Source organism: Strix aluco, chromosome 13 (assembly GCF_031877795.1).
Source record: "Strix aluco isolate bStrAlu1 chromosome 13, bStrAlu1.hap1, whole genome shotgun sequence".
NCBI lineage: Eukaryota > Metazoa > Chordata > Aves > Strigiformes > Strigidae > Strix > Strix aluco.
In genome coordinates this window covers 2,332,234-2,343,690 of record NC_133943.1, presented here as the reverse complement: position 1 = coordinate 2,343,690, position 11,457 = coordinate 2,332,234, and the positions used below count along the sequence as shown (strand labels likewise).

The 11,457-nt window shown below is 40.8% G+C and overlaps 1 protein-coding gene across 4 annotated transcripts in view; it reads right to left on the bottom strand.

Moving 5' to 3' along the window:
- ACSL6 (acyl-CoA synthetase long chain family member 6) overlaps nucleotides 1-11,457 on the bottom strand; it is a 60,633-nt gene that overhangs the window by 6,058 nt on the left and 43,118 nt on the right. For all 4 annotated transcript variants that reach the window (XM_074838155.1, XM_074838154.1, XM_074838156.1 and 1 more), the window contains exons 12-20: nucleotides 9,620-9,754; nucleotides 8,339-8,473; nucleotides 6,041-6,136; nucleotides 5,222-5,294; nucleotides 3,774-3,862; nucleotides 3,078-3,194; nucleotides 2,685-2,828; nucleotides 1,710-1,811; nucleotides 1,020-1,091 (exon numbers count right to left, since the gene is read on the bottom strand). In XM_074838155.1, the coding sequence (XP_074694256.1) occupies nucleotides 1,020-1,091; nucleotides 1,710-1,811; nucleotides 2,685-2,828; nucleotides 3,078-3,194; nucleotides 3,774-3,862; nucleotides 5,222-5,294; nucleotides 6,041-6,136; nucleotides 8,339-8,473; nucleotides 9,620-9,754 (963 nt within the window). The remainder of the gene's footprint in view (nucleotides 1-1,019; nucleotides 1,092-1,709; nucleotides 1,812-2,684; nucleotides 2,829-3,077; nucleotides 3,195-3,773; nucleotides 3,863-5,221; nucleotides 5,295-6,040; nucleotides 6,137-8,338; nucleotides 8,474-9,619; nucleotides 9,755-11,457) is intronic.

The following is an 11,457-nucleotide window of genomic DNA, read 5'->3' as shown; positions in this document are numbered from 1 at the left end:
ATGGGATTTTGAAATGTGAAAAATTTGTTCTTAATTTTTAGAAAGATGGCAAGGCTTTCCTCACTGAGGTTTATTAATTACAAACTGCGGGTGGAATAGATTACTTGAGGATATTTCACACTGTGAAGACTACGGCAAACCAGGAGCAAACCAGACTTATTACCACAGACAATTATGTGCATTACAAGCTGTCCTTTATATTGAATTTCATTTTTAAATTAATTTCTTTTTACTATCATTTAATTTGCATATGTAACTGTGAAATGAAGAATAACAAGTTTATGTTTAATGGTGCTTCTGCTGCACTCAGATATGGTGAATGACTCATTAGAATTACACCCAGAAACAGTCTAAACAAAAGCAAAAAGGCCCTTGCTAATTATATGTAATGATAATAGAATTGTATGATTCTATGATTAAGATGTTCATTATTTTAACAGAAATAAGCATTTGGCATTTTACAGTGTGGCGGATTTTCTTTTTTACTGTGTTTTTAATGCTATGTAATCCATGGTTGATTTCAGATCTGTCCTTCTGAAGTGTTTGTAGGTCTGTTGCAGAAGTATTTACACAAGCACCACAAAAGAATTAGTGCACAGGCTGAAAATAAACAAACCAGCAGCATTTCCTAGGTGAGTTATAAGAATGGTAATTAGTGACCCAGTTTCCTAACAGTGCTTTCAGTGGCAGAAGAATCAGAGTCCTACAGACACTTATCTCGACCTCTGGTTGTCAGACTGGAGATTATCCACATCCCTGGATTAGATTTTTACCCCTGCACCCAAAACTTTCACTAGATTTGATTCAAACATCAAGCATGAGTGGAAGGCAGGATCACAGCATATGTATTTTTCAAAGGAACAAATACAACAGCAAAAAAGCTCTTTCTGAAAACATTGTGTGCAGCTGCAACAAGGATATGTAGTAACGTAACAATTGTTGACAAATCCCCATTCAGTAAAAATGGACAAATTGCCTGTCTGACCACACTGAATAATGTATTAATTGTTTTATTTTACCTGCTCAAAGGAATGAAGTCCACTCTCCTTACCTAGCCGTACCATGTCTTCCATTATCGCTTGCTGCAGTTCCTGGGTTAAAACACATAAATTCCTCATGAAATGTCAGAGTCAACCTTACATGCAATTAATTGTTCATTAAGAAAACATGTTTCTGAGTAAACTTCAAGCACCTTATTGCTAGTTAATACATAATTAGCAAATATCCTGTTAAAGGAATGTACAAACGTTAAACATACGTGCGGTGATGTTAACTCTCTCCTCAGTGTGAAATGTAAGGTTATATTTTCAAACATCTATGGCATAGCTGCTTAAATTTGCCATCTGCCAACCATTTGCCAGACTTAGATGCAGAATCATTTCCCACAGACACCAGTGGGATGATTCAGGGCCGTCAGTGTTCACTGATGTGATCCAAGTTGGTTACTCAGTATTACAGATGTGTAAATAAGGCTGGGATCCTCAATTAAGACATCTAAACACACACAACCTCTCCTACGGCTGTACTGTTGTTCTCTGCAAGACAGAGGTCTTTTACCATCAGTCATCACTGTATCCAGGTCAACCCTGCTTCATTTCCAGTGAGGAAATAATTCTTGTCAGTGAGATCATTAATAATAGACACCTACTCTAACTAGGTTATGCTACAGTGAAAAAATGTCTGTACTGCAGACAGATAGGAGGACAAACCTTATTTTTACAGAGTTCTGCATACGTTCCATCAAACCCTCTTTTCTTTGCCCAGCCTGGCATAACTTCGGAATCGGGCACCACAATTCCCACCAGAAAGGCCTGTGGGTGAAGGAGAAGGAGAACTGCAGGCAAAAGCTGAGCAAGATTTAAGGCCCTACATTGAAATAAATACATAAACCAGTTGGATTTGCTACGTGCTTATTTTTGTTTAATTATGCCAATAATTTTCTAACATGTCATAGTGAAATATATTTTGGTGTCTGTGCCTTTTCCTCAGCTAAAATGGTTCTCTGTCACTGTTCCTGCATTTGCCGATAATTTTAACACCTTCCATCGGGTTTGTGTTCTGCTTGGACATTAATTAATTGCTTGTATTTTGCATAAGCCAGAGCAGAACGCAGCCCATATCATTTACACACACACCGTTCGTGGGCTTTTGAGTCTCAGGCAAACCCCAACACCAGCGGAAGCCTCGTGTTTGTGGCCAGCGAATGCAGAGACATGAGTTGCAATGGTTCCAGAAGCTGTGCATGTTTGTATAAAGATGCAAATTAACCATCTTCACCGCGTGTGCAACTGCAAACAGTGAACAGGGCTGTAATTGGGGAGAGGGCCAAGGCAAAAACGGGACAAGATTGGTCAAAATGGGTAGGCAGTGCTCATGGAGCCGCGGTGGCTTTGCCTTCATCTGGCTTACCACAGGCAGCGTGGCCAAGGAGAGCGTTAGAGACCCAAGGGGTGACATCAAAGCCAACGTAAAGGCTTGAGCTTTGGCCATGACATCCTCCAAGCTGCCTCGGTCACACCAGCAGCTCAGCTCCCGCATGGCTGGCAGCCAGCTCCAGAGCAGAAGGGACCCATCAGGGCAAAACTGTGCCAGGACCCACTCACACATCCCCCCCATTCATGCCCAACTCTCTGTCTTCTGTTTACAAAGAACAAAGTAAGATTTTCTGAAATCTTCATTTTTACCTGCAGGCTGTCTCCATGGACATAGATCTGGGCAACAGGGTCACTGCGGATATAGATATTCTCTATCTTCTCCGGTGCAATATATTCCCCCTGAGCAAGTTTAAATATATGCTTTTTCCGATCAATAATTTTAAGAGTTCCGTTCTGTTAGGAGAAAGAAATGAGAGTTCCCAGAGAAGTTATTTAACCATAGAGACTCAGTAAGCAGTCTGCTTTTAACAGAGCTCTTTAAATTGCCAGAAAATGCTTCAAGGCCATATCAAGCTTATTCTGCAAAATATAAACTTAATCTTTCGTAAAAACGGATCTGTTTGGAAATTTAAGTTAGGTACTTGAAAATTTACACGAGATAATACAACTGACATAAGAACTAAGCATCTGATCAGGACGCACAGGTAACCATTTCCCGATGTCTCCAGTGTGAAGCCAGCCCTCCTGGTCCAGCGCCTCGGCTGTCTTCTCTTCATCTTTCAGATAACCTTTGAAAACATTTGGTCCTTTCACACATATCTGCAAAACAGTCAGCATTGCTGATAAATTATTTTATTATTCTGCTGTAAATACTAACAAGCTAAATAGTAATTAACTATTCTTCACTAAAAAAAGTGAAATATTTTAAAGGCTGACTTAATGACCATGCTCCGTGAAACTGAAATATAACGTGTTATAAAATTACCTATGGATTTTTTTCAAACTAATGGAAATACGAAGTAGGGATTGCAAAACTGATTTGCTTGAAGTTGGTTTGCATTCAGCTTGAAGTTAAAAAAACCAAAGTTACTTCAATAACTTTAATTTATGTGCAATATAGAAATATCACAGCAATTCAGCTCTTCTTAGCTGAACTAATTAATTCAGTCTTAGCTGTTCAAATAATCAGGCATGGCATTGGCTGGAAGTACTGCCACAGCCCCGTTTTAATTAATGCTTTGCTGCTCAATTGCTGAATTGACTTTTCCTTTCCTGATTGTAATATGTAATACATCTTCAACCATGCACCTTACAAAGCTAAAATGCTTCTAATAACTACATAACTACTTAATAGAGTGTTAACTAGTGAGAATTTGATATAAAAATGTGATTTGCTACCTCTCCTTCTCCTTTGGAAGCAAAATAATTCAGCTCTTCCACATCCTTCAATCTGATTAAGTTACAGGGCAAAGGGGCTCCTACATGACCTGGAAATCAAAGTTATCAAGTCACTTGTCATCTCTCCTATAAACAATAATTAGCATTTTATTACTAGTTGCTTGCATATTTGTAGGTACACTGCATGTTCTCGCAGGAGCTGTGTCTGTGTGCAGAAATAATTTCCTCATTTAAGGTTTTGCACTATTAAGACTAAATACCCAAACCTCCTATCTGGCTGTATATAAACCCTATTTTCAAACATGCCAAAATACAGACCATGTCTCCCTTACCTCTAAGAGACCACCCCTTTTCTAAGCTTAACTCATTATAAAAGCACACAAAGTTCTGGACTCTCATCGTTTTAATCACCTGGGAATACCAACTGCAGCGACGTTACACATTTCCCCCCACCCCTACAGCTTCTCCAAAGGTGAAGTGAGGGCAACGTCTGCCGTAGCTGACCACTGCGGTGTGAAAAACTTCCTATTTCCCCCAGAAACGGCCGCCAGGAAAGACAGGCTGGGAAGAGGAGTCACAGCTCAGTGTCACAGCGCTCGGTGTGCTGTAGCTCTCACGGGCTGAGGTCTCATTTTGCCAGGTAGAAGCGCACCGAGGATGAGGATGCGGTGCTGGTGTGTGGGCAGGGCATGGGACTGGCAGGCAGTGAGCCCCAGGACACACCAGTACCTGCAAGGGGCTGCTCTGGGTTTGAAAAAAACCAAACAGTTGGCCACTCGTGCTGGGAGAAAAAGCATGTGCTCTCCTCCAGCCATGGAAAATCTGGGCTGGAAAGAAGGAAATGCTTAACTAGCCAGACCCATTCATATCCAGTGTCCAGGTTTCCTACTAGTATTCATTTGAATGAGTATGATACCCATATCAAAACATTTTCATAAATACTGATTAATTATATTAAGAATAAATTAAGTCACAGTACTTGTATGCATTAGCTGAATCTTTCTTAGTGCTAATTTTTACCTAATTTTCTCAAGATACAAAAGTTTTGGAAGCCTGAAATATATAAAGTTTTGAGTAGTGGTGGATCTGTATTCGGCACCTGGGTTTGCTCACTAAGTACACGAATGTATTAATCTTTTCTTTCTTCCAGCATTTCATTCTAACAAACATTGTTTTAAATTCACCTCACAGCGCCCGGAGTGCAGAGATGAGAGTATCACAGATAACAGCTGAAGGGACAATTCCAAATCTCCCCAGGGAAATGTGCCCAACATCTGATCCCTGGATATTTATTCTGGACTAATGATACTTTCAAGAACATTACATTTGCAGAAAATTATTCATACGGTGGAGAATGTTGCGTAACACCCTGTGATGTTACAGTTCAGGATTTTCTAAAGAAATATGCGTTTCTTTTCTTTCTGAAAATGGTGGAAGAAAATTGTTACCTGATGTCCAGTCACCCGGGGTCGTAAAGGTGCATCCAGCTGTGCATTCTGTTTGGCCATAACCTTCATAAACCTGACAAAGAAACGGGGATCTTTAAAACAGCATAGATGATTTCACTATTACAGAATAAAATTCTCAGAATTGCCTTCTGTTGCCCAGCCCTGTGAGCTAATCCTGCCAGCTGCAGCGCACACAGGGACGCTTTCCCTGACTCTTTCTGTATATAAAATTTAATTTACACAACTATGAATTACCAGGCTCTGTAGAGCTGACAATTGTGAGAAGACAAGTTCAGCCATTAGCTTTTGAGTCAGGAAGTATGTTACTCCATGAGAGCGATATATTAGTGGGGAAAAAAGGTAGTTTGGGGGGACATTTTGAAAACACACCTCTTAATTCTTTTTCTGCCTACTTTTAGGCTCTTGAATGAGGCATTTTAGTTGCCCACAACTTCCTGGTCAAAGAGAAATAACGCAGTGGAGGTCTTAGGTGGGTTAAACTGCCATCTGAAGATCATCTTTCTCCATTTATATATAGAATAAACCTCATGTAACAAAGTTCCGAGCACGTGCACAAGCCCATTTAATTGCACATACTCAGTTAAGTGCTGAGAGGTGGGTGGGATGAGCCTATGCTTCTTTTTTTGGCAGCTGCCTGCAGCGGAAGCAGCTCTTGCCTGCTGCTCACTTCCCAGGGACCCTGGTCACGTCCACTCCAGCCCCACGGCTGCGGGAGCAGAGCGGTTCTGAGGTTCTAACCCATCTCCTTTCCTAAACGCAGCGGCAAATAAACGCCTCCGAGCAGCCACGTGAGCCCACCTGGCATCCGAGGGCCGCGCGGAGGAAGCCCAGGACAGTTGGAGACGCAGGGGCAGCGCCCGTTACTATCATGCGAACGCACCCACCGAGACTTGCCTGTTTGGTAGCAGGAGAGAAGAGAAGAAAGCAGCACAAGTTACTACAGATGGCAAAACCAGCAGCGCCCGTGAGCACGGCACAAAATGCTCTCCCTAGAATGGATGCAGCCGTGCTATGGGCAGCCGTGCTACGGGCTCTGAATCTTTCCTTACGGATAAAAAGCCAGTTTAAAAAATATCTGTAACTATAAAATATATTAAAAAATATATAAAACTATAACTATAAAATAATAAGCAAAAACTGTCCCCCTCGCAGGTCGAAATTATAATAAACATATAAAAATTATAGAAATTCATATATTATATACATGATAGAAATTTATTTTTAAATATATTGAAATAGAAATTATAATAAGCATATAAAATTATAGCATTCTTATATATTATATATTAAAATTATAGAAATTTTTTATATTGTAGACATTTATATAAAATATATAATATATAGAAATAGAAATTATAATAAGCGTATAAAAATTATACAATTTTTATATATTATATATTAAGTTTATGTAAATTTTTATATATTATAGACATTTACATAAAATATATAATATATAGAAATAGAAATTATAATAAGCATATAAAATATAGACATTTATATATTATGTATTATAGAAATTTATTTTAAAATATATAGAAATAGAAATTATAATAAGCATATAAAAATTATAGAAGTTTATCTATATTATAGAAATTTATATAAAAATATATAGAAGTAGAAATTATAATAAGCATATAAACATAATTTCTACCTGTGAGGGGGACAGTTTTTGCTTATTTGCACCCCTCCAGTTTTCTTTGCTTATTTGCACCTCGTTGTTTCTAATGAATTGGCTCCCAAGCCATCTAAAATCATGCTGTCCCTTTTTGAAGGCAGATGACCTTCAAATAATTCTGGAGGGTATTACATCAATTCCTGCATCGCTTTTACTTCTTTCTCCCCCACTTCATTTCCTCTTTCTTATTCTAAAAGTAAAACCCAGCACAAAAGAAAACAAGTCCTGATTGAGCCTGCCAGTCTCGCCAGATCCCGAATCAATATGCAGCCTGGCTTGCCTCATGTCTGCGCTCCCGGCAGCATCGTGTGAACTCTGCTATCTTTGCACACTGAGGACAACTAATCCACAGATGAAAAGTACAGTCAGTTTCTTTAGTTAAAAATAAAGTGGCATGTCTCCAGATAAGTTATCCAATTAAAAAAAATGAAGTAATCAGAGCCTCCTGGAGTAGTAGAGAGCCCAAAAAACCTGGTTTAAAGCCAGTTTAATCTTTTTTTATTGAGGAGATGTGTGGCATACAGCAGGGCATTCTGATTTCTTTCCCCTCTTGTTAAACCATGATTTACACGTGCATTTTTCTCTACACCCTTATTCTTGTTTTCCTAGGGGAAAAAAAGCAGTTTTGAATATGCCCAACTGAAACCTGACCCTAAATCCAATCATATCTGTAGAGAATTTGCAGAAAACTTTGGAGCAACATCTCTTTGATCAGTGACTCCTCTTTTCCCTACCATCTTCCTGAATTCCATCCCCACTGGCAGGAGAGGGGAGTAGGTCTGATGCAAATCCCCTGCCCATTGCTGGGCGTGAGCGGGAAAAAAACATTTACCTGTGGGGCACGGGCAGCACCCATGGTGGGCACCCAGTCCCTGCAAGGCAGAGCACCCAAATAACAAAGGAGGTGACAGCAGCCCTTGTGCCAGAGGCTACGGCCCTGCTCTGGGCAACTTCACCTGGCAGAGGGCAAGTGCCTCCATACTGTATCACATCCCTCCTCGGTGCCAGTGCGGGGGCACAGCTGGTATCCCCAAGCTGCAAAAAATAGGCAATATTCTGCAAATAGGTGATTTCTCAGTGCTGCTGAAGGAGGGATGTGGCAAAAGCCGTCTTTGCCTTGTGTTTCTCCTTCCCCTCTGGAAAACTATCCCTAACAGAATTGAAATTTGGGCGTCTTATGCATAGTGTTTAAAAATAAATACATAAATAAAAGTGGTAAAAGTTAATGCGGAAGTTAGTGGAACAAACTGTGCTCTATTTCCTTCTTCTATTCAATTTTTCTGTCTGCTATGGGCTAGTGAGTAGCAATTGCCCACAGTTCATCACGAGGCAAGCAGATCACACTGACTTTGAGCAAAACCAGTCATTGCTAGAAGAAACGACGGCTCTTTGACTTTAGACTCACTTCTTAAATTGCTTACCTGTATTTTATTAAAGAAAAGTTTATCCCACAAACTGTCATTTCTAATAATCCCGTTTCGAACTTCAGCCTTTTTCCGTCTTGCAGCAAACTCCAGAATCCAGCGTTTGAGGGAGGTGTCTGCCTGGCTGAAGATCTGCGGGAGCGCGGGGTGACAGGCAGCACGGCACCCGAGAGAGAGGAAACATCAAAAGCTGTTCTTACAATTACAGCCATACAGTTCAGCCGGTGCCAGGTAGGGCATAGTTACATGAGCAGTACAGTTAAATAAGACTACACTAGGGCTTTGTTAGAGGGGTTTAAAAAAAAAAAAAAAAAAAAAAAAGGAGGGGTTTGTTTCGCTCCATTCATTATTGTACATGCTGTTCCTTTGGGGAAAAAAAAGAGGGGATGATGGTGTAGGCTTTGACTAGATTCACATGACTGCTATTTCTATATGATTTCCGTGATAGGATTCAGTGAAATCATGCAATCTGAGCAACTAGGAATGAGCAGCTTGAATACTAGAGCAGGTATCAGCGCTGGCTGATGAGGTGATGGGGGCTGCGTTTACCTAAGCTTAATCGGACACCAGCACGATCTACATCTGCACAAAGAAGAAACCCCCAGTGCCCATCCCTCTAATGAGGCACCATAACCCCTGATCCAACAGTCCTGACCTTGGGGAAAAATTGAATCAGTAGCTTGTGCTTAAGCTCTTCTTTAGAGGATAAGTCTTCTGAGGAATAAATATTCCCAGCTGGTCAAACAGATTTAACATGATGACCAGACATGCCTGTCTTAAATACCTTTCAAGACCACCTCTTAGTTTTGAAGATTTCTAGATCCAAAAGCCAACCTCACATTTACACTGCCTAAATCCTCACGGTCTTTTTGCAATTCCTGATTTTCAGCTGTCATTGTCACCAAAAAGAGAGATTCAAGTTCCAAAACTAGTTGGAGGGCACAATAAGTTCTAGTGCATCCAGGTTTGACTGGCGTTTCCGTGATGAAAAAACCCCTTGTCTCTGGAAATGTCACTAGTAACCTCAGTGAGAACAGGGTAAGAGGTTAATACAGAGGGATTTCATATTAACATGCAACGGCCGTGTTTGCAGTCCATGTAAACCAATGTAATACAGACGTAGAGATTGGAACAGTTACACGGGGTAAGAATGTGTTTGCAGGAGGGCAGAAACAGTATAATCTGCTCAGGAAATCTCCAGGACTAAGGGAATTCTTTCACATAAGTCCTAGAGGGACATAAACTTTATTATTACAAAAAGAGCAAAATTAAACTCACCTTATCATACATTCTGTTTAACAGCCGCGGCACGACGGGGAAGATGGTTGGGCGCAACGCTTTCATGTCGTCAGATAAGAGACGAATATCTCCTTGAAAGAACCCGATTCGCCCTCCATGGCAGTATACTACAGACTGATGGAAGAAAAAGGAACACATGTAACCTCTTTGCTTTTAATTCCCACGGCAGAGCACCCCTCCCAAGCGCAGAAGTGCCTTTCCTGAAATTCTACTAAAGTAGGCAAAAACAGGGCTTTAAAAACGTAGGTAAACGTAACCATAAATTTTGCATTAAATAGAAATCTAGAGATAGTTCTGGGCACTTATCAGAACGGGCAATTCAGCGTTCACCAAATTGGCCACCGTTTCTGGAAGAACAAGGAACCAAAGCTTTTAGAAGGGATTTCCCTTCATCCCCTGCATACGGGGATGGAGAAGTCCGAGTTACGGTCACATTTTGGATCTGAACTTCTCCTCTGAAGCCCAGACCTACCACAGCGGCTCAAAGCACGAGGACCTACTGTCAATAAAGAAATGCATATTAAGAAATGTAAAACATACTGAGCAGCAGCCGATTTTTAGATGTTAATACTTTAGTTTTGTTTAAATACAACAACATAGACTACGTTAGCAATACAGTGCCTGATCCTGTATCCCAGAAAGAGAAGCCCACTTCATAAAAGGTGCTTTATTATACGGAAACTACAGATCCTGAAGTTTTGTACTTGGAGAGGAAACAGGCCACTTCAACCAGATCAGAATGGAGCTGGATGTGGCGGATGGGGCAGGGCAGGCGCCCGCGATGAGCCAACTGGCAGCCAAGGCAGCGGCTCTGGTAGTCAGTAACCCCACGGAGGATTAGTCGCTAACTTGGTAAAACTGGTATTTGATCACAGCATTTGCAGACCAGCAGCACTGCCCTGCTCCTAGAGCACAAGCAGAAGGCGTCCTCAGCAAAGCGTCCGCGGCGCCGGGAGCTGAGCCCAGCCTGCCTGAGCCCAGCCTGCCTGAGCCCGGACCAGCACGCTCACTTTCCTCTGCGAGGGCTAGACTGGGAACATCAGCTCCCCCAAATGACTAAAACAGTTTAAAATTCCTGAAGAGATACTTAAGTCTTTTTGTGCTACTCCTGAAAATCTGTAATACTAACCCAAGAGCTCTCACTGATCTGTCAACCAGTTAGAGACTGTCTCTCCATCAACTGAAACCACAGGAATTTTATACATGTGATGTGGGTTTAACAAACATCACACTGCCAAATCTGCGTTTTACACTGCACATGCACATGAATTAAAAAAAAGGGAAACGTAATCAAAATGTAATCTGTGCGCTCACTGGGAATTATTAATAACTACTAGAAATTTTTAGCTTTAAAGAATGTGTCTGTATAACTTTAACTGTAAGTTCCAGGAACTGATAATGTTGGCAAAATCTAGGGAAGTTGACACACTGCTTGCTGTTCAGAATGCTTTTGAAAATTACTTTTTAGCCCTTTTGAAAAAAATCTTTATATTAATGAGCTTTTTTTTAGCAGGGAGGATAAACCTGAACATCCTTTGGAGGCCTGCCCCTTTCAATACGGCAACATCCTGTGAAATGAGATTATTTCAAATGCTTCTAACTTTTTTTTCCCCCATCAGATGACTTTTTAATAATTATATTCTTGCCTGGGGGCAAAGCAGTTTGCCTGAATAGTGGTGGCATACTGGCCAACTTGCCTTACAAGGGAAGAAAGGCTGTGCTGTAATTCTCCAAATCTTTCATGAACTTTCCCTTCCAATTTGCAAGTTTTTTAGCAGGGCAGAATATATTATTTCTGGCACAGATGTTACTAGGAA